We start from the raw sequence: 20,282 nt of genomic DNA on the forward strand, positions 1-20,282 counted from the left end.
TTGGAAAAGAGAAAAAGTCTCAAATCAGTAATCTATGCTCCTGGGGGAGGGTGTAGCTCAAATGGTAGAGTGCATGCTTAGCATGCACAAGGTCCTGGGTTTAGTCCCCAGTACCTCCATTAAAAACAAAAACAAAAACAAAAACACTATGCTTCCACCTCAGAAAATTAGAAAAAGATAAACAACAAACCCAAAGAAATAATAAAAATAAGAACAGAAATCAATGAAATTGAAAACAGAAAAAGAATAGGAAAAATTATTGAAGCAAAAAGCTGGTTCTTTGAAAAGATCAACAAAATTGACGGACCTCACTACTAAAATCAGGAATGAGATAGGCAGACTCTGAAGTGATAGTAATAGAATACTACAGACAGCTCAGTACACACAGATTTGACAACATAGGTGAAATGAACCAATTCCTCACAAAGTACAAATTTCCTTTATCTCATAAAATATTAATAAGTAATTTGAATAGCCCCATAACTATTAAAGAATTTGAATTCATAATTTTAAAACTCCTAATAAATCTCCAGGCCCAGATAGTTTCATTGGAAAGTTTTAACAAATGTTTAAGGAATTACCGTTAATTCTACACAACCTCAGAAAATAGAAGAGGAGATACATTCCCCAGCTCATTCTATGAAGCCAGTATTACCTTGATACCGGAATCAAAGACAGTTCAAAAAAAAAAAAAAAAAGGAAAAAAGGAAACTACAGACCAATATCTCTCATGAATATAGATTCAGGAATCCTTATCAAAATACTATCAAATAGAATTCAGCAATATTTAAGGAGACTTATACACCATGACCAAATGACATTTACTCCAAAGATGAAAGGCTGGTTCAGTATTTGAAAATAAATCAGTGTAACCTAGGATATTAATAGGTGAAAGAAGAAAAATCATATGATCATATCAATTGATAGATAAAAAGCATTTGACAAAATTCAACACCGATTTATGGTAAAAAACTCAGGAAACCAGAAATAGAAGGGACTTCAACTTGATAAAGAACATCTGCAGAAAACCTACAACTAGTATACTTAATGGTGAAATACTGAATATTTTTCCTTTAAGATTAGAAAGAAGGCAACAGTGTCCACTCTCACCACTGCTAGGCAACATGGTACTGGCAATTCTTGCCAGCACAGTAAGGCAAGAAAAGGAAATAAAAGGGATATGGATCAGAAAGGAAGAAATAAAACATTTCTTTCTGTGGATAACATGGTGGTCTATGTAGAAAATTCCATGGAATCAGCAGCTACAAAAACTTACTAGAACTGAGTGAGTTCAGTAAGGTTATAGGATAGAAGATGAACATTAAAAAGTCATTTGTATTTCTATATACTATCAGTGAGACTGAAATTTTAAAAAATCTTAAAAAAGGAAATTAAAATTAAAAGTATAATGTCAGTAACAATCAATAAAAAAATAAAAAGAAATACTTAGAGGTAAATGTAACAAAACACATACAGGACCTGTATGCTGAAAACTACACAACAGTGGTGAAAGAAATCAAAGGAGATCTAGATAAATAGACATTCTGTGTTCATGGGCTGGAAGATATAATAGTAAATATATCAATTCTCTCCCAATTGATACAAAGGTTTAACATAATTCCTATAAAAATTCCACAAGATATTTAAGATAAATATAGACAAGATTATTCTAAAATGTATATGGAAAGGCAAAGGAGCTAGAATATCTAAAAAATTTCTGAAAAAGAATAATAAAGTTGGAAGAATCACTCTACCTGATTCTAGACTTACAGCTACATTAAACAAGATTGTGTTGGTATTTGCAGATGGATAGACATATAGACCAATAAAACAGAACAGAGAACCCAGAAGTAGCTCCACATAAGTATGACCAACTGATTTTTAACAAAGGTCCACAAGCAGTTCAACGGAGGAAGGATAGTTTTTCTAATAAAGGGGCTGGAGCAACTGGATATCCATAGGCAAAAAACAAAACAAAATAAAAAACCCCACAAAAATCCTCAAGCTAAACCTCTGAACAAAAATGAACTTAACAGCGAAAAACAATGTGACAATGAATATATATATGTTCATGTATAACTGAAAAATTGTGCTCTACACTGGAATTTGACATAACATTGTAAAATGACTATAACTCAATAAAAAATGTTTAAAAAAAATGAACTCAAAAAGGATCAGAGATTTAAATGTAAAACATGAAACTTTAAAACTTTTAGGTGATATTCAGGACCTGGGGTTTGGTTGAAGAATTCTTAGACATAACACCAAAAGCATGATCCATAAAGGAAAAAAACTAGTGTGTTTTACTTTTATCAAATTTAAAACGTTTGCTCTGTTAAAAAAAAAACAAACACCCTGTTAGGATGAAAAGACAAGCTATCAACTGGCAGAAAATATTTGCAAACCACATATATGATGAAAGACTCATGACTAGAAATTATAAATTTCATTTTCTGTTAGTGGCTGGTATATAAAAGTGCAAGTGATCTTTGTAAACTTTTTATATCCTGCTACCTTGTGAAATTCACTTATTAGTTTAAGCAGCTTTTTTGTAGATTCCTTAGGGTTTTTTATTTATCCAATCATGACACTGAGAATAGAAAGAGTTTTATCTCCTTCTTACCAACCATTTTTACTTTGATTTCTTTTTCTTGCTTTATATTGCTGGCTAGAACATCCAGTATAATGTTGAAAAGAATTGGTAAGAATGGAGATTCCTGCCTCATTCCTAAGCTTAGGGAGAGAGTATTTGCTTTTTCATTATATGGTGTTAGCTGTATTTTTTTTTTTTTATAGATGCTGTTTTAGGCTATGAGGTTCACTTCTGTTCCTAGTTTACTGAGGATTTTATTATGTATATGTGTGTCTATTGAGATGATTATATAGTTTATCTCCCTTATTCTGTTAACATGGTGAATTTCACTGTTTGTAATACTAAGCCAACCTTGAGTTCTTGGGGTAAACCCCACTTGATCATGATATAGTATCCTTTTTATATATTGCTAGACTTCATTTGCTAACATTGTGCTTAGGAGTTTTTACATTTATGTTGATGAGGGCTATTGGTTTTTAGTTTTCTCATACAGATGGCCTCCAATTTATAATTTTTGACTTTACAGTGGTGCAAAAGTGATACATATTCAGTAGAAACTGCACTTTGAGTTTTGAATTTTGATCTTTCCCTGGGCTAGCAATATACAGTACAATACTGTCGTGATGCTGGGTGCGTGGGTTTATTTCTGGATTTTCTATCCTGTTCCATTGATCTGTGTGTCTGTTTTTGTGACAGTACCATACTGTTTTGATTATGGTAGCTTTGTAGTACAGTTTGAAATCAGGGAGCATGATTCCCCAGCTCCATTCTTCTTTCTCAAGCTTGTTTTGGCTTGTTGGGTCTTTTGTGTTTCCATGCAAATTTTAAGAATTTTTGTTCCAGTTCTGTGAAAAATGTCGTTGGTAATTTGATAGGGATTGCATTGAATCTGTATATTGCCTTGGGTAGTATGGCCATTTTAACAATATTAATTATTCCAATCCAAGAACACAGTATATCTTTCCTCTATGTCATCTTCAGTTTCTTTCATCAATGTCTTATAGTTTTCGTAGTACAGGTCTTTTGCCTCCTTAGGTAGGTTTATGCCTAAGTATTTTATTCTTTTTGATGTGGTGATGAATGAGATTGTTTCCTTAATTTCTCCTTCTGCTGTTTCACTGTGAGTGTATAGAAATACAAATGATTTCTGTATATTAATTTGGTATCCTGCAACTTTTCCAAATTCATTGATGAGCTCTAGTCGTTTTCTGATAGCATCTTTAGGATTTTCTACGTATAGTATCATGTCATCTGCAGACAGTGACAGTTTTACTTCTTCAATTCTGATTTGGATTCCTTTTATTTCTTTTTCTTCTCTAATTGCTGTGGCTAGGACTTCCAAAGGTATGTTGAATAAAAGTGGTGAGAGTGGGCATCCTTGTCTTATTCCTGATATGCTTTCAGCTTTTCCCCATTAAGTATGATGTTAGCTGTGGTTTTGTCATATATGGCCTTTGTTATGTTGAGGTTTGGTCTCTCTATGCCCACTTTCTGGAGAGTTTTTATCATAAACAGATGTTGAATTTTATCAAAAGCTTTTTCTGCATCTTTTGAGATGATCATATGATTTTTATTCTTCAATTTGTTAATGAGGTGTATCACTTTGATTGATTTGTGGATATTGAAAAATCTCTGCCTCCCTGGGATAAATCCCACCTGATCATGGTGTATGATCCTTCTAATGCATTGTTGGAGTCGATTTGCTCATATTTTGTTGAGGATTTTTGTATTTATAAGTGATACTGGCCTGTTATTTTCTTTTTTTGTGATACCTTTGTCTGGTTTTGGTATCAGGGTGATGGTGGCCTCATAGAATGAGTTTGGAAGTGTTCCTTCCTCTGAAATTTTTTGGAATAGTTTTAGAAGGATAGGTAGGTGTTAACTCTTCTCTAGATGTTTGGTAGAATTTGCTTGTGAAGCCACCTGGTCCTGGACTTTCGTTTGTTGGGAGTTTTAAAATTACTGATTCGGTTTCATTATTGGTAATTGGTCTGTTCATATTGTCTCTTTCTTCCTGGTTCAGTCTTGGCAAATTGTACCTTTCTAAGAAATTGTCCATTTCTTCTACATTGTCCTTTTTGTTGGCATGTAGTTGCTCATAGTAGCCTCTTATGATCCCTTGTATTTCTGATGTCAGTTGTGACTTCTCCTTTTTCATTTCTGATTTTATAAATGTGGGTGCTCTCCCTTGTTTTCTTGATGAGTCTGACTAAAAGTTTATCAATTTTGTTTATCTTTTCAAAGAACCAGCTTTTAGTTTCATTGATCTTTTCTGTTGCTTTTTTAGTCTCTTTCATTTATTTCTGCTCTAATCTTTATGATTTCTTCTACTAACTTTGGGTTTTGTTTGTTCTTCTTTCTCTAGTTGCTTTAGATGTAAATTTAGGTTGTTTATTTGAGATTTTTCTTTGTTTCCTGAGGTGTAAGCTTGTATTGCTATAAACTTCCCTCTCAGAACTGCTTTTGCTGTGTCCCAGAGGTTTTGTGGGTTTTTTGGGGGGTGAGTCAGGGGGAGATAATTAAGTTTATTTATTTATTTTTTGATGGAGGTACTGGGGATTGAACCCAGGACCTCGTGCATGCTAAGCATGTGCTCTACCACTGAGCTTTACCCTCCCGCTCTGATAAGTGCCTTTTGATAAACAAAAGTTATACCTTTTGATGAAGCCCAGTTTTTTTTGGGGGGGAGGGTGTTGCTTGTACTTTAGGTGTCATATCAGATTAACCATTTCCTAATCCAAGGTAATGAAGATTTATTCCCATGTATTCTTGTATGATTTTTATAGTTTTTAGCTCTTACATTAGGTCTATGATCTATGTTGAGTTAATTTCTGTATATAGAGGTCCAACTTCATTCTTTTGAATGTGGGTGTCTAGTTGTCCCAGCACTATTTGTTGAAAAGCCTCTTCTTTCTCCTTTGAGTTGCCTTGGCATCCTTATTGAAAATCCATTGACCTTAAATATATGGGTTTATTTCTGGACTCTCTATTCCAATGATTTAAATGTCTCTTCTCATGCCACTACTGTAGTCTTGATTACTGCATCTTTGTAGTTTAAGTTTTGAAATCGGAAAGTGTTAGTCCTCCAAATTTGTACTTCATTTTCAAGATTGTTTTGGCTTCTTTACATTTCCATATGCATTTTAGGATCACCATGTCAATTTATGCTAAAAAAGAAAAAGCCAGAAGATATTTTGATAGGGATTGCATTGAATCTGTACGTCAGTTGGGGTGCAGTACAGGCATACCTCCGAGATACTGAGGGTTTGGTTTCTGATCACTGCAATAAAGCAAATGTTACAATAAAGTGAGTCACATGAATTCTTTGTTTCCTAATGCATGTAAATTATGTTTACACTGTGCTGTAGTCTGTTAAGTGCACAATAGCATTATGTCTGAAAAAATGTACATATCTTAATTTAAAAATACTTTATTGCCAAAAAATGCCAACCATCTGAGCCTGCAGTGAGTCATAATCTTTTTGCTGGTAGAGAGTCTTGCCTCGATGTCGGTGGCTGCTGACTGATCAGCGTGGTTGGGTGGCTGTGGCAATTTCTTAAAATATGACGACAGTGAAGTTTGATACACCAGTTGACTTCTTTTCACAAATGATTTCTCTGTAGTGTGCAATGCTGTTTGATAGCATTTTACCCACAGTAGAATTTCTTTCAAAATTGGAGTCAGTCTTCTCAAAACCTGCTGCTACTTTATCAACTGGCTTTGTGTAAAACTCTAAATCCTTTGTTGTCATTTCAACAATTTTCACAGTATCTTCACCAAGAGTAGATTCCATCTCAAGAAAACACTTTCTTCTCTCATCCGTAAGCAGCAACTCCTCAGTCATTCAAGTTGTGTTACGAGGTTGCAGCAATGCAGTCACATCTTCAGGCTCTACTTCTGATTTTAATTCTCTTGCTGTTTCGACAGCAGGTACAGGTACTTCCTCCACTGAAGTCCTGAATCCCTCAAAGTCATTGACAAGGAGGGTTGGAATCATCTTCCAAACTGGCTGTTTATGTCGATATTTTGACCTCTTCCCATGAATCACAAATGTTCTCAATGGCAGCTAATGGTGAATGGTGAATAAAGAATGATGAGTTCTTTCCAGTAGGTTTTCAGTTTACTTTGCTTAGATCCATCAGAGGAGTCATTAACGTATGGAAGCTATAGCCTTATGAGATGTATTTCCTAAAAATAAGACCTGAAAGTCGAAATGACTCCGTGACCCATGGGCTGCAGACTGGGTGCTGTTTGAACGGCAGGAGAGCAACGTTCGTCTCCTGTACGTCTCCGCCAGCGCTCTAGGGTGGCCAGGGCACTGTCAGTGAGCAGTACTATTTTGAAAGGAATCTTTTTTCTCTGAGCAGTAGGTCTCAACAGTGGGCCTAAAATGTTTGGCAAACCATGTTGTATACAGATTTACTGTCATTCAGGCTTTGTTGTTCCATTTATAGAGCACAGGCTGAGTAGATTTGGCCCAATTCTTAAGGGCCCTAGAATATTCAGAGTAGTAAATGAGCATTGGCTTCAACTTCAAGCCACCAGCTGCATTATTCCCTTTGAAGATTGGAAGCCCAGCTTTGACTTCTCTTTAGCTATGAAAAGTCCTGGATGGCATCATCTTCCAATATAAGACTGTCGTCCACATTGAAAATCAGCTGTTTTGTGCAGCCACTTTCATTGCTTATCTGAGCTGGATCTTCTGGAGGACTTGCCGCAGCCCCTACATCGGCACTTGATGTGTCAGTTTGTGCTTTTATGTTATGGAGGTGGTTGCTTTCCTTAAGCCTCACGAAACAACCTCTGCCAGCTTCAGACTTTCCTTCTGCCTTTCTGCCTCCCCTTTCCCAGCCTTCATAGAACTGAAGAGAGTTAGGGCCTTGCTCTGGGTTAGGCTTTGGCTTAAGGGAATGTTGTGGCTGGTTTAAGCTTTCCAGATCACTAAAACTTTTTTCTTATCAGCAATTAAGATGTTTTGCTTTCTTATCATTTGTGCATTCATTAGAGGAGCACTTTTAATTTCCTTCCAAAACTTTTCCTTTGCATTCACAAGTTGGCTCACTGTTTGGATCAGCCTGTCTCAGCTTTTGACATGCCTTCCTCGCTAAGTGTAATCATTTCTAGCTGTTGATTTAAAGTGAGACATGCAACTCGTCCTTTCATTTGAGCATTTAGAGGCCATCATAGGGTTATTAATTGGCCTGATTTCAATATTGTTGTGTCTTGAGGAACAGGAAGGCCCCAGGAGAGGGAGAGGCAGGGGAATGTCTGTTTTGCCAGTGGAGCAGTCACGTTACACACATTTATTGATCATGTTTGCAGTCTTCCATGGGTGCACTGTGTGGTGTTCCAAGATAGTAGCATCAAAGATCACTGATCACAGGTCACCATAGCAAGTATAATAGTAAAAATGAAAAGGTTTGAAGTATTGGGAGAATTACCAAAATGCGACACGGAGACAGTAAGTGAGCAAATGCTGTTAGAACAATGGCACCGATAGACTTGCTTGGTGCAGGGTTGCCACAAACCTCCAGCTGTAAAAAACGCAGTATCGGCAAAGTGCTTAAAGTGACGCACAAGTAAACAAGGTTGCCTGTACTTTCTTAGCAATGTTAGGCCTCCCTAGTCTTCCGATCCATGAGCAAGGATATCTTTTCATTTATTTAGGTCTTTAATTTCTTTCAAGGATGTTCTGTAGTTTTCAGTGTACACGTCTTGCATGTCTTTTGTTAAACTTATTCCTAAGCATTTTATTCTTTTTGATGCTGGCCTGTGTGTTCTTTAAACATGGTGACCTCATCATGAACATAACATTTTGGAAAACCATCTCTCTGGAGACGAGGTTCTGTGGTTGGGAAAGGAGAAGCCTGGGGAGCTTATCTTTATGATTCCTTACTTTTCTCCCCCTTTCAGTTTTTAGTCTATATTTTGAATTTACTTGGCATGGGGCCCTGTGTCAAACCTATTAACGTGCAGCCATTAGAGGGCTTCTCTACGGTGAGGGAGAAAGGATGCGGAGAAGCAGGCTGTGGAATCCAGCAGATGTTTGGCTTTCTCGGTAGCTGTGTGACCTTCCGCATACATCTGAGCTGCAGCTTTCTCATTTGTCATTTTTGAGGATTCAGTGAGCTAAGCAACTAAAGTAACACCTGGATACTGCTGGTGCCCATTGGGCCCGTTTCCTAGATTGATGTCTTAGAAACAACTTTGTTGGAGACTTGTGGCTCCTTTTAGCTCTTCCCAACTTTTTACTGTGATAATTTTCAAATATACACAAACGGTGAACTAACCTTCTTGTATTCCTGTGGACTAATCCACATCTTCCCCCTCCTAAAACTGCCTCTAGTTTGGGCAAGGACAGCTTTTCTCCCCTCCCTATTTAATTATTTCTGCCCCTGCTTTCTCCTTGCAACATCACAGTGAAGAGGTTGACACTTCAACCCAGCTATCTTCAGCCAGAGTCTAGAGCTGTAAAAGCTGGGAATTTACTGCTTGGAAATGGGTGAAAATTCTGTGTTCCCATCCAGGAGCTCGAATCAATCCTGGGCCCTGGTAACGGGGAGCACTATGGGAGACTTTCTCCGACAGACACTCAACATGTTCTCTCTGGTCCCAGCCAAGTGGATTTGAAGTTGTTTCCCAACAGGATCAGATTCTTCACTCTTGTGGGTGGAGTTCCTTCTCACCCCTCTCCACCTTTCCTGGTTCACTTCCCCTCCAAGATCCAGTTTAGCTAACTCTTTTTTGGGGTGAGGAGGAGGGGGGGTAATTAGGTTGACTTAAATTTTTTTTTTCAATGGAGGTGCTGGGGATTGGACCCAGGACCTCATGCTTGTGCTCTAGCACTGAGCTATGCCCTCTTCCAGTTTCAATTCTATCCTTTCCAGAAACTCCCAATTCCTCTCAGCCGGAAACGATTCCTCCTGCTCCCTCTGTCCCGCTTACAGCACTTAACCTTTATTTCATCTTGTTTAAGCATCATTCTGTCCTCTTTTCTAGATCTCAGGCTGGCTAGCTGGAGGGCAGGGCCGCATCCTGTCCATGCTCGCTGTCCTGCCTGGCAGACTGTAGGTGCTGCGCGTGCATACATTTGCTGGACCACTGACCTGAGGCAGGTGGATGCTCGATAACATCTGCTGGGGTGGGCTCTGATTCATGCTGACTATGCAAGTTCACTTCACACCGAGATACTGGTTGTTTTGGTGAGACAATGTAAAATAGTGGGAGAACAATTAGGAGTTTGAATTAAGCTACTTGAAGAGATCTTTTTTCTTTAGCCCTTAGCAGAGATCATCGTCAGTGTAAAGCTCCATGACGATAACAAGGAAGACCTGCCTAGTGATGCCAGCGCAGCTCCCCGAGTGTCCTCATTTCACACTCACTCACAGCCGATGAAATATTCGGGTGGACGGAGGACTGGCAACCTCCCCATCCTTCCACACCCAGCACAGTACCGGACTCCTTGCTGCCATCTCTTCTGGGTTTTATTTTCACGTTTTCCTTTCCTTTTGTACAGCCTCTTTCCCCGCCGACTTCTTGGTTGGCAGTTAGCAGTAACAAAGTATTTGAACAGAACTGGGATGTAGTATTGCTGCCCTGGCTCTAAGTGCTGCTCTTTCAAGGGCTTACTTGTAACTTAGGCAGATGTGACCCCTCTGAGGTGCTCAGTCTTATCCCTGCAGGATAAGGGTGACTGGAAGACCAGGAGGTCATCCACAGGGGACCACAGAAGGAGGGCTTACATCAGGCTGTTGAAGGCTAATTACTATCAATTCAGACGGACAAAACTGACATCTAGCTGGTACTTCTTGTGTTTTCTCCTGAACTTTGGACAAATTTACCAACATTTATTTCTTAAAATCCATTTTTGTCACAAAATCACTTTAGGTAATAGTTAGCAAGGACAGTAAGCGGGTGCTTTCACTTCCCCCCCGAATCCTACACATCAAGCACTTCCAGTGATGCTCCCAAGATAGATGTGAAGTCAAGAAGTGAAACAAAGTCAGGTGTCTGTCGCACACAGTTTATTTAACAATAGGTAATAAGAAATCAAATTTAACAGTCTATACAGTGATCCAAAGTTCATATTTATAAGTAATCAACTTTAATTGCATGATTTACAAGTTGAGGGTTTTTGCTTTCTATTTTCAAGTTTTACAGAAAGTGTGTGTGTGTGGGGGGTGGGAGGGTAAAGAGGAAGAAAGCAAGCAAAGAAGAAACCCCAGGGACATTTTGCATGTTAAAATCATCCCATTGGAATCGTTTCTTACCCTCTTTTTAATTTTTTCCTTTGTTAGATGTAAAAATAACGAAAAAAATTCTTTCAAGAAACAGAACCACAATATATAATACATCAATTTGGCAGCTGCCCCTGTATATTTTGAAAAAGTCATTTTTCTCTCTACATGTACAAATTACTTTAATACTTGAAGTTTTTACGCTCAGACTTACGGAATAGAAAATTTTCTGGAGCACAAAAGTTGACTTGAGGGGAGGAAAGGGGAATTTTTTTTCTTTTTCTTTTTTTTTTTTTACATTTTTAAAAGAATGAACATCTTTGCACCCAGAGAAAAAAAATTGGTATTTTAATATATATTTATATATATTTATATATATATAGAATGTAATTTTAAAGTAACATTAACCCCTTTTGTCCTCTGGTTTTAGAAATGTTCTTTTTTAACTCTTCCATAAAGTGAGGAAAATAGGGAAAAATGTCAACCATCTGCACCAGTAAATAATAACTATTAATATTACATATTTTCATTAATTTAAAAAAAATAATAAAACCTATTGGAGGTGCAAGGCAGGAGCGTGTGGTTGGCTTCACAGACCTCAGCCTCCTCCCAGTGCACACCTGAACCACACACACAAGGGGAAAAGCAGGCTGGGGGTGACCAGCCATAACAAAAATATATTCTTTGTACTCTATCGTCCCTCAGGTTCATCCTGCATGTTTGCTTTAAACCACAAACAGCTACTGCACAGTTCTTATGTGTTCCAAGGAAAATTGTCTTTTAGGCTAAGAAAGATTGAAAAAAATTGTTTTCAGTACAAAAAGTCTTGTTAAGAGAAAATAATTTTTTTGCTCCCAAAATACTACAAGGTGTCTCTAGTGTATGTCTAGTGTACTCTGTGAGAGGTTTGAATTCAAGTCTGAGTTATCGGTGCTAAGTCCCAGGTCCGTGGCGCTTGCACCATGGAGGTTTGCCATGCCTGGGTTGCTAGCGAGCTGAGAAAGCATCGAATTCTGGTCCGGGCTGGCAAAATGCCCTTGTTCCATGGGGTTGCCCTGGGCAGCTACCAGTCCAGGATGTGGAGAACTGGTCTGTGGGGAAACGTGGTGTGGAGAAGGCTGAGGCTGCATCCTCGGGGACGGGCTGGAGTGGGGGGGCTGGGACTGCGGCCGCGGAGAAGGGACAGGCTGAGGAGAACGCACTTGGTTGGAGAGAGAAGGAATCTGCTGGCCCTGGAGGTGTGGGGACTGGGCCTGACTTGGGAGCATGTGCTGCTGGGGGCTCATGGGGTTGGGCTGAGCCGGCGATCCCATCTGCTGCTGAAGGAGTCGCTGCTGATAGGCCTGCAGACTGGCTCCTGCCTCTGCGCCCAGGGCCTGCGGGAGCTGGCCCATCTGTCCCATGTTCCCCTGCTGTATCTGCTGCATGTGATGCTGCATCCGCTGCTGCTGCTGCTGCTGCTGCTGCTGCGGGGGGTAGCCAACTCCCTGGGGCTGCTGGAACTGGTTGTGGTTGGCCATCCCGGGGCCGATCCCTGGCCCTGCGCCCTGTTGCTGCTGCTGCATCATCTGCTGTCGTCTCAAGATGTCTCGGAACTGTGAAGGCATGGCGTTGTGATTCATGTTCATCTGCTGAGCCTGGGGGCTCATCCCTCCCATCGGTGGCTGGAGCTGCTGCTGTGGTTGCTGCTGGGGCAGGCCGGCCCTCGGGACGCCCGCCTGCATGGGATTCATGTTCTGCATGGCTGGACTGGAGTGGACGCCCTGCTGGCCTGGCATGGTAGGTGGCTGCAGCCCCGGTTGGCCCTGGGGCATGCCAGGCTGTCCCGGGAGGGGCTGCGGGTTAGAGTTGGCGTACTTGGCAGCCCGCTGCTTGATGAACGCCGCCAACAACTGGGGGTTGGCGTGAAGGATACTAAGCACCTGTTGCTGCTGTAGGGGAGAGCTGGGAGACCTGAGAGTCCGCAAAAGGTTTTGTAAGGCTTGTTGAGACACAGTGCCTGGTTTGAGAGGGCTCACACCGACCTGGCCCAGTCCGGGCTGGGGAGCCATGTTCAAGGGCTGCCCATGCTGTGACACTGACATCATGGCTGGCCTTGGCATTCCGGGCTGCAGCTGCTGGGGTTGAGGCAACCCTCCTTGGGCCCACGGTGGTTGCTGCTGCATCCCTGTGGGCCCCATCCCTGGCTCCAGATGCCCGCTGGGCCCTCTGGCCATGGGGGGCGGATTCATGCCCATGGGGGCCATTGGAGTCATCTGGGGCATCTGGTGCTGAATTGGCCTTTGGAAAATTTGCACGTGGGCCATCTGGCGCTGCGTCTCAGCCGCCCTCTGAATCTGCATTGCCATTTCCACTGCAGCAGGTGGAGGTCCTGGAAGGGGTGGCTGAGCAGTCTGAGGAGGGGTCGGAGGGGTCACCTGTCCTGCTGCCTTACCCTGGGACACAGGGCCAGTGGCTTGAGTCCTGGGCAAGTAGGGCGGCATGCTGTTGGGGGGAGTGGGCTGGGGCTGTGATGGGGGCTGGGGCTGGGGCGTCTGCGGGGTGGTGGGCTGCTGGCCCGTCGGTGTGGTGGGAGTGGCGGGCGTTGGGGAGGGCAGGCCCTGCTGCTGCCCCACCACGCCAGTCCGCTGCATGCTGGCCATTCTCCGGCGAAGCATCTGGGCCTGCTGGAGCCGGTGCTGCAGTTGCTGTTGCCGAAGCTTCTGCTTGATGTTGAGGCAGAAGGGCACAGGGCACTTGTTCTCCTGGCAGTGCTTGGCATGGTAGCAGCAGAGGGCGATGAGCTGCTTGCAGATGGGGCACCCTCCATTGGTCTTCCGCTTGCAGCCCTTGGTGTGCTGCACGACCCGCTTCATCTTCTGGCAGGAGGGCAGGGAGCAGTTGGCATTTCGGCACTGGCAGGCGTGGACCAGAGACTGGATGCAGCGCTGGATGCTCAGGCGGCGGGAGTCTCCCGGGCTCTGGGTGGCTGCGGCCTGCTGGCTATTGCTCTCATCATCCAACCCAAGACCTAGTTTCTCCATCTTGTGGTCGTGGTTTTTAGTGTTATAGCAAGTGATACACAAATCATAATCCTGGGGGAAAAACAGGTGCAGGTCAACTTTCCAAGGCTGAAGTCATTCAAAAGCCTTTACATATTCCGCTTGGGCTACAAAAAAGCCCCTTTTTAGAGAAAGCTGCTTCAGCCAGACCACTCCAATGAGGCCAGGCCCCACCCACCCCCAGCCTGTATAACCTCTGACTGCGTCGCCTCTCGAGGCCCCCGCAGCCGCTCCCGTCCCCCCCGCGGGGCCTACCTCGCACACGGTGCAGTGCCAGCGCGTCTCTACATGGTGCTTGCACTCATTGCAGGTGTAGACGAAGCGATCCTGGCTCTGAGTGTGCAGCTCCACCAGCATGCACATGGTGGACCACTGGGCTCTTCGGAGTGAAGAGAACTCCAGGTGCTTGTCCCTGGCGAGGGTGAGGAAGGCATCCCGCCCATCCATCAGGTCGCAGGGGATGAGGGGGTCGGGATCAACAATGGGAGGCAGGGAGTTGGCGGCAGGGCCGGCGATAAGACGGATCACAAAGAAGACCTGCAAGACAGAAAGCTTCATTCCGATGCTGGAACTGGAGCCTTGGGTCAACGGCAGCAGAGCCCGGCTGCGCAGCTGTGGGGCTGGGACGCCCCATTTAGTTTTATGACCACACCACAAGGTTACCTGAGACAAGCCCCCTCTCTCCTGCTTCATGTAGGCCTGTTCTTCTCTGGGATGGACTATGACAAGCCTAAAAACCTACACCTTATCTTTTCTATCTCATCCAGTAATTCCTTCCAAGCAAGAGTGGTCTGGGTTAGGTAGAGCACGTGTACAGTGGACCTTCTGCCTTGAAGTGGTCTGCTCAAAGATGCAATCCACAGCTTAATCTGACTCATCACAAGGAAACACATCAGACAAATCCAAATTGAGAAACATCCTACAAAACAATTGGCCTGGCGTCTTCAACAAACTGCCCACATCATGAAAGAATATAAGGCCAGGAACTGAGACCTGGAAACTGAATATGACACACACTCTTGGACTCGACCATAAGGAGCAGACATGAGACGGTGGCACAAAACCACAGCATGGTCATGTAGAGAATGTCTTCTTTCTTACAAGGTATTTGCTGAAATAGAGATAAAGAAAATGTAGCAGGGTGTTAACAACTGGTGAAATCAAAGTGAAGTGTTTCAGAGGGGGTCTTCTATTTAACTCTCCTGTTAAGTTTGAAGAAGAAAAAAGTTGGTAGAGGTGGGAAAGATAGAAAAGCAAAACCTCCTTAGTCCTTGCTACAGAAGCGGCAAAACTTTTGTTCAATGAAGTCTGAAAATACAGAACCACCATTAATTTCCATAATCATCGCTGTAAAGGCTGCAGCAGGAAGCTGGTATTACATACGTAACAGTAAAGTGTAAAACGGCGTCTTCAAGAGATCAAGAACTTGTGAGCCACTGCTGTGTTGCCTTCTATATTCTACCAGTTTTTCGGAGGCTGAAAATCTGTGCCAACTGGCAGTAACATTTGTAATATACTTGGGTAGCAATGTTTACATAAAACAAGTCTTTTAAGATACATTTCTAGAAAAAGAACATAGAACAAGAGCACACACACTGAATAGATACATGAATCAAACAGATGCCAAAAGCTAAAAGCATCAAGGAAGGACTGTGATGTGTGTTTGACCTTGTAATACTGGGTTTGATATTAACTGTGGCTCAAAGAAAGCACTCCTAAACACTGAATCTAACCAGTGGGGGAATACCTGTAGCAACCCATTCAAAACAGGGGCAGATAAAACCATCTAGTGACTTCCTAGGTCATCGTCTTTACGGCCAACCCTCCAGTAACAACCAGCATGATTGACTCCACTGTATGTCACCCTAGAGCTAAGAAAATACTTGACTTTAACCTAAATTGACAAACTTAGATTCTGACTCCTAACAGATGACTGTCACCCTACATCCTCCTCAGGGTAAACCAAGTCCCAGATGTACTCACAACTGAAGTCACATCTATTATGATGTACTGTAAGGGCTTTCCCTAGTCACTGTGATGACAGAATTTTGTGACGCTAAATATTGCTCAGAATAGCTGATCATCATCATCTAAGTGAGGATCAGTACCTAAAGCCAGGCCTCGACTTCCCTCCCCACGTAACAGCCTCTTCCTATGAGAACTTGATTATGGTGTCCCAACAAAGTCAAACTGAGAGGTTAAAACAAAACAAAACAAAACCCAACAAAAACCAAAAACCTGACATGAATTACCCTTTGAGACCTCTCATCTTGCCAAGGATGATGCTGAGGAAAAAAACCCCAACACACCCAATTACATCCCCAAACTACCTACAACAACAAGCAAGCAATTTAAATAACAAAATAATTCAAAGTTTTAACTTTGCTGAGAAGGGGCTGTAAGTGCATATATTCGAGTTTAACTTTTCTTCAGTTCTCTCCACTTCCCAATTCCCTTTCAGGAAGGCAAACAATCAACATTTTCATTCTTTTGTTTTGCCAAAGTTCCATTACAAACTGGAACGGCCAAATGGAGCTCAAAGGAGCTTGGGCTAAAACAAAACAACAAAGAGATACCCAACAAGCCAACCTCCTGAACAATGGACAAAAATACAAACATAAGAGGACTGCAAACAACAGGGTCAGACAGACAGTGCTGGTACTCGTCCCCACAGCATCTAGACTTGTAACAGCTGCGTATCAGACACCTTACCATCCCTGTTCGCACCACCCACTCCAACCATCCTCATTTTCCCTTCTTTCCCCTTCAAATGATTTTTTTTTTCCCATCTGAATTTCAAATGGTCTCTGGTGCTCACGTCAACCTCCAACCATGGTGGGCAGTTTTTTAGAAACGCTGACCCAGTTCTGTCCACTCTCGCGGCTGTATCTCACCTCTTTGTGCTTCTCCATGGTGGCGTACAGTTTTTGCGAGAGATCATTGGACACATTGGGCATGCCTGGCTTCTTCTTATTGCCTCTGCTCAGGCTACTCTTGTTTTTGCTGGTTTTCTTATTATTCTTCTTTTTAGCATTCTTGCTGTCTCCCTTTGTCACCTGCAGGTTAGCACAAGGGGACAAGAAAATGTTAACTATTTAAGTGACGTGAGCAATACTAATGGTAAAAGACTCCATTTTTTGAAACTAGAGATCATAACCTTACACCTTCCACTAGCTGCTCTTTTTAAAGCTGTTATTTACAGTAAACTAAGGTTTACTAAAGTTTTGTACTAGTTTTCTCCCAGTGAAGAATCCTTGCACTGATGCTTCTTCATCAAGAAAATGGCAGCCTTAGCTTTTTGATCAGTAGAACCTGCAGACCAGGAGACCCCTCTGATGGATCCACACTATCCCAGACTTGAGGACAGGGAACAAGGAGCAGGGGAAGAGTGCGTGGAAGTAGGGAGCCAAAGACCTCAGTTACATTTCCTTCCACTCACATTCTAGAATTTATGGGCCTACCATTCAAAAAAAACCTTGAAAACATTCAATGATTTTAAAGGCTGCAATTATATGGCCTACAAGGCCCCAACTATTCATAATCTAGACCTTTACAGAAAGTAAAGTGTCCTGGCCCCATGCTCTAGATAGATAATTCTCTATCAGTTTTCCAGGGTTCCTTTCCTTTGGTTTCCATTACTGGAAATCCAAGATTCCATTTAAAAATGGGGTCTGATGCTAAAAAGGTTGAAAACCACTGAACTAGAACCACAGTAACTTATCTAAGCCGTTGTTTCCTGCCCAACTTAAAGAGCCCAGAGCTTTGAGGCCACAATGAAAATTTAAGCTCACTTCTGGGTTATACATGAGAATCGAGGTAGAGGTGGGAAAGGAAAATGCAAAGCCCTCACATCTGTGCTCTCATTGCTGGTGTTCTCCTCTCGCTTCCTCTCTTCCTCCTCCTGCTCCAGTTCCTTAATGCTCTCTTCCAGAACATTGGGCCAGAAATCACCCTCAAAGTAAGGCAATTCCTTCGCGCTTGTTAATCGATCCTCAGTAGCTTGTTTAAAAATATCCTGTGAAAACATCCACATACAAATGGGATTTTTTTTTTTAAAAAAGCATTTATTATACTGAAATAGTCATAGGTAAGGGACACAAGAAACATGAAGGATTAGGTGGGTCTTCTGGAAGATGGCAGAGATTTTATGTCCAACCTCAATGCCCGAGAGCCATTTAGTGTTTCAGACAGTGGAAAGGCACGATCTGAGATTGGTATTTCTGGTTTCCACAGTCCTCTACCCATGAGGACTGGGAAATCGCCTGCCTTTATGTTACCAAGAGGGAAATTATCCTTTATGTTACCAAGAACAATGGCAGAGGCAGCATCTTTCACACCGTGGCCTTTACACTCAGACAGAATGCAGTGTGGCACAAGGCATGCCTACCCTGCACGCATCCTTGAAACATCAGCATCCACTGAGAAATATGTTCTAAACCACCCAAACTATAAACAGTGGAGACTGTATGGCTAAAGAATGACTCGCTGTGCTGCTCAGGAAGACATCCAGTTCATGTTTTCCTCCCCGTGAGTAAAAACAGGTAACAGATTTAGTAGAAGTTCTTGTCGTGAGATACTCTGTAATCACCAATGGCTATTAAATAAACATCTTAATAGTAATTCATGGGGAAAAAGCCCCACTTTCAAATCAGCTTAATTTCACAAATTCATGGACGAGGGAGAACAAACAAGATTTTTGTTGAGACAGTTAAACAGCACAGAGCAGCAACATCAGTCATTTTCCAGTTCTGTCCCCCCACTCCTGACCTTGTAGTCATGGACAATTCGCTCGGACACGGCCTTGTCCAGCATCTTTTTGTACCACTCCTGCAGTCTCTTGGGCTTGGGTATCTTCTGGTCAGGGGGGTGGCAATGGAAGATATAGTCGTCTCCCTCACTTGGGGGACATGCCCAAATATGCCCTGTTGTATATCTAACAACATAAAGAGAAGAAACACTCAAGAGAAAAGATCATCCATTCTGAAAAGAATGCTACACTATATTTGGGGGAGGGGAGGAGAGGTAATTAGAAAGTTAATTAATTGGATAATGGAGGTACTGAGGGTTGAACCCAGGACATGCTAAGCACAGACTCTACCACTGAGCTATACCCTCCCACACGAGAATGCCACACTTTCAAGTGTAGAGTGGAGTCATTACAGAAACCAGTGATTTCGCCCAAGATGACACAAAGTGTACGATCCACATCAGATGGACATTTGTAGGCCAGAACTAGGCATGATCCTGGATCAACACCCTTCAAATTTGCACTAAAGGACCAAACAAAAGCTACAATGCAAAGGAAAATGAATCCATGTCGACAAGAGAGCTAAATAAAATGCACATTGTTAAGAGAAATAACCACCACAGGTGATGCGGAATACTCTAAAGCACACATACACCTTGAAGGTAAGGAACCTGTCTTATGGACTGTTTTAAATCTCTGGACCTTAGTTTGATTTTGGTTTTTGATACCCAGGTGTAAAAGAATCAAGTGCAATTTATCGTTCTCTTTAATGGGTAATAATGTTCAAATCTAACTGCATTCTAATAGCTTAACCAAACAAAATAATACTAGTCTGGGATGGGTGCAACTAGGGCCAAAATATCCATCCCCCCCCCCCACCCCGGGCAAAGGATATCTAACCAAGTTAAGATTATAGTTCTACTAGATGAAAACCAAAGTTGAAGAGTAAAGACAAAAAGGTCAAATATTTGCATATCTTAACCTATGTCTCACCATAACACCCAGTGGTAATCAGTTTAAACAAATTGCTTTTATGCTTACCCTAGTTTCTTGACGTATTCTAAATATCCAATTAGAATTTCATGATAGACTGCAGTCCTCAAGCATTTAGGACGGAAGAAATGAACACTATCGAGGTATGATATGTATACTCTCCTACACCAAATGGGGAGAAAGAAACCAAGTCAGGTCACATAACCAGTTCCTACTGATGTGGCTACGACACACGTTCTCTCTTCAGCGCTCTCTGCTCACCTTGTCATTTGTGATGCTTACCACACGTTACTAGTTATTTGGGTAAATGACTAGATTTTGGGCCTACAGCCCTATTACAGTCCCAGCAGCACCCAGCAGGGCCTGACAACACAGGACATCAATCAACAGTGATGGATCCAAATACATCCTGGCAGAACTCTGATTCTGGCCTTTGTACTATTTTGGAAACGAAAAATTCCAAACCATATCCTATCCCATTTGCACGACATTCTTTCAGATATCTCAGGAAGGTACACGACACAACCTAGATTTAAGTACATTTTCTGAAAAGCAGTCAGTTTGTTCCCTATTTTGAATTTCAAGTTGCTATTCATATCTCTTTCCTTATTACTGTGACCACAGAAAACCAGTATTTTGTCTTTTGGGTTTTTTTGTTGTTGTTTCACTTC

General features: G+C 42.1%; 1 protein-coding gene and 1 long non-coding RNA gene across 2 annotated transcripts in view; one reads left to right on the plus strand and one right to left on the minus strand.

Annotated features, from left to right (window-relative positions):
* The window catches only part of LOC116156514 (uncharacterized), a 47,474-nt gene that overhangs the window by 13,766 nt on the left and 13,426 nt on the right, over positions 1–20,282 (plus strand). The gene's annotated exons all lie outside the window — the stretch shown is intronic.
* EP300 (E1A binding protein p300) overlaps positions 10,603–20,282 on the minus strand; it is a 66,350-nt gene continuing 56,670 nt past the window's right edge. The window contains exons 26-31 of the mRNA XM_010983525.3: positions 19,660–19,773; positions 18,639–18,804; positions 17,722–17,886; positions 16,766–16,927; positions 14,127–14,408; positions 10,603–13,904 (exon numbers count right to left, since the gene is read on the minus strand). Coding sequence (XP_010981827.3) covers positions 11,706–13,904; positions 14,127–14,408; positions 16,766–16,927; positions 17,722–17,886; positions 18,639–18,804; positions 19,660–19,773 — 3,088 coding nt within the window. The 3' untranslated portion in view covers positions 10,603–11,705. The remainder of the gene's footprint in view (positions 13,905–14,126; positions 14,409–16,765; positions 16,928–17,721; positions 17,887–18,638; positions 18,805–19,659; positions 19,774–20,282) is intronic.

Source organism: Camelus dromedarius, chromosome 11 (genome assembly GCF_036321535.1).
Source record: "Camelus dromedarius isolate mCamDro1 chromosome 11, mCamDro1.pat, whole genome shotgun sequence".
Classification (NCBI taxonomy): domain Eukaryota; kingdom Metazoa; phylum Chordata; class Mammalia; order Artiodactyla; family Camelidae; genus Camelus; species Camelus dromedarius.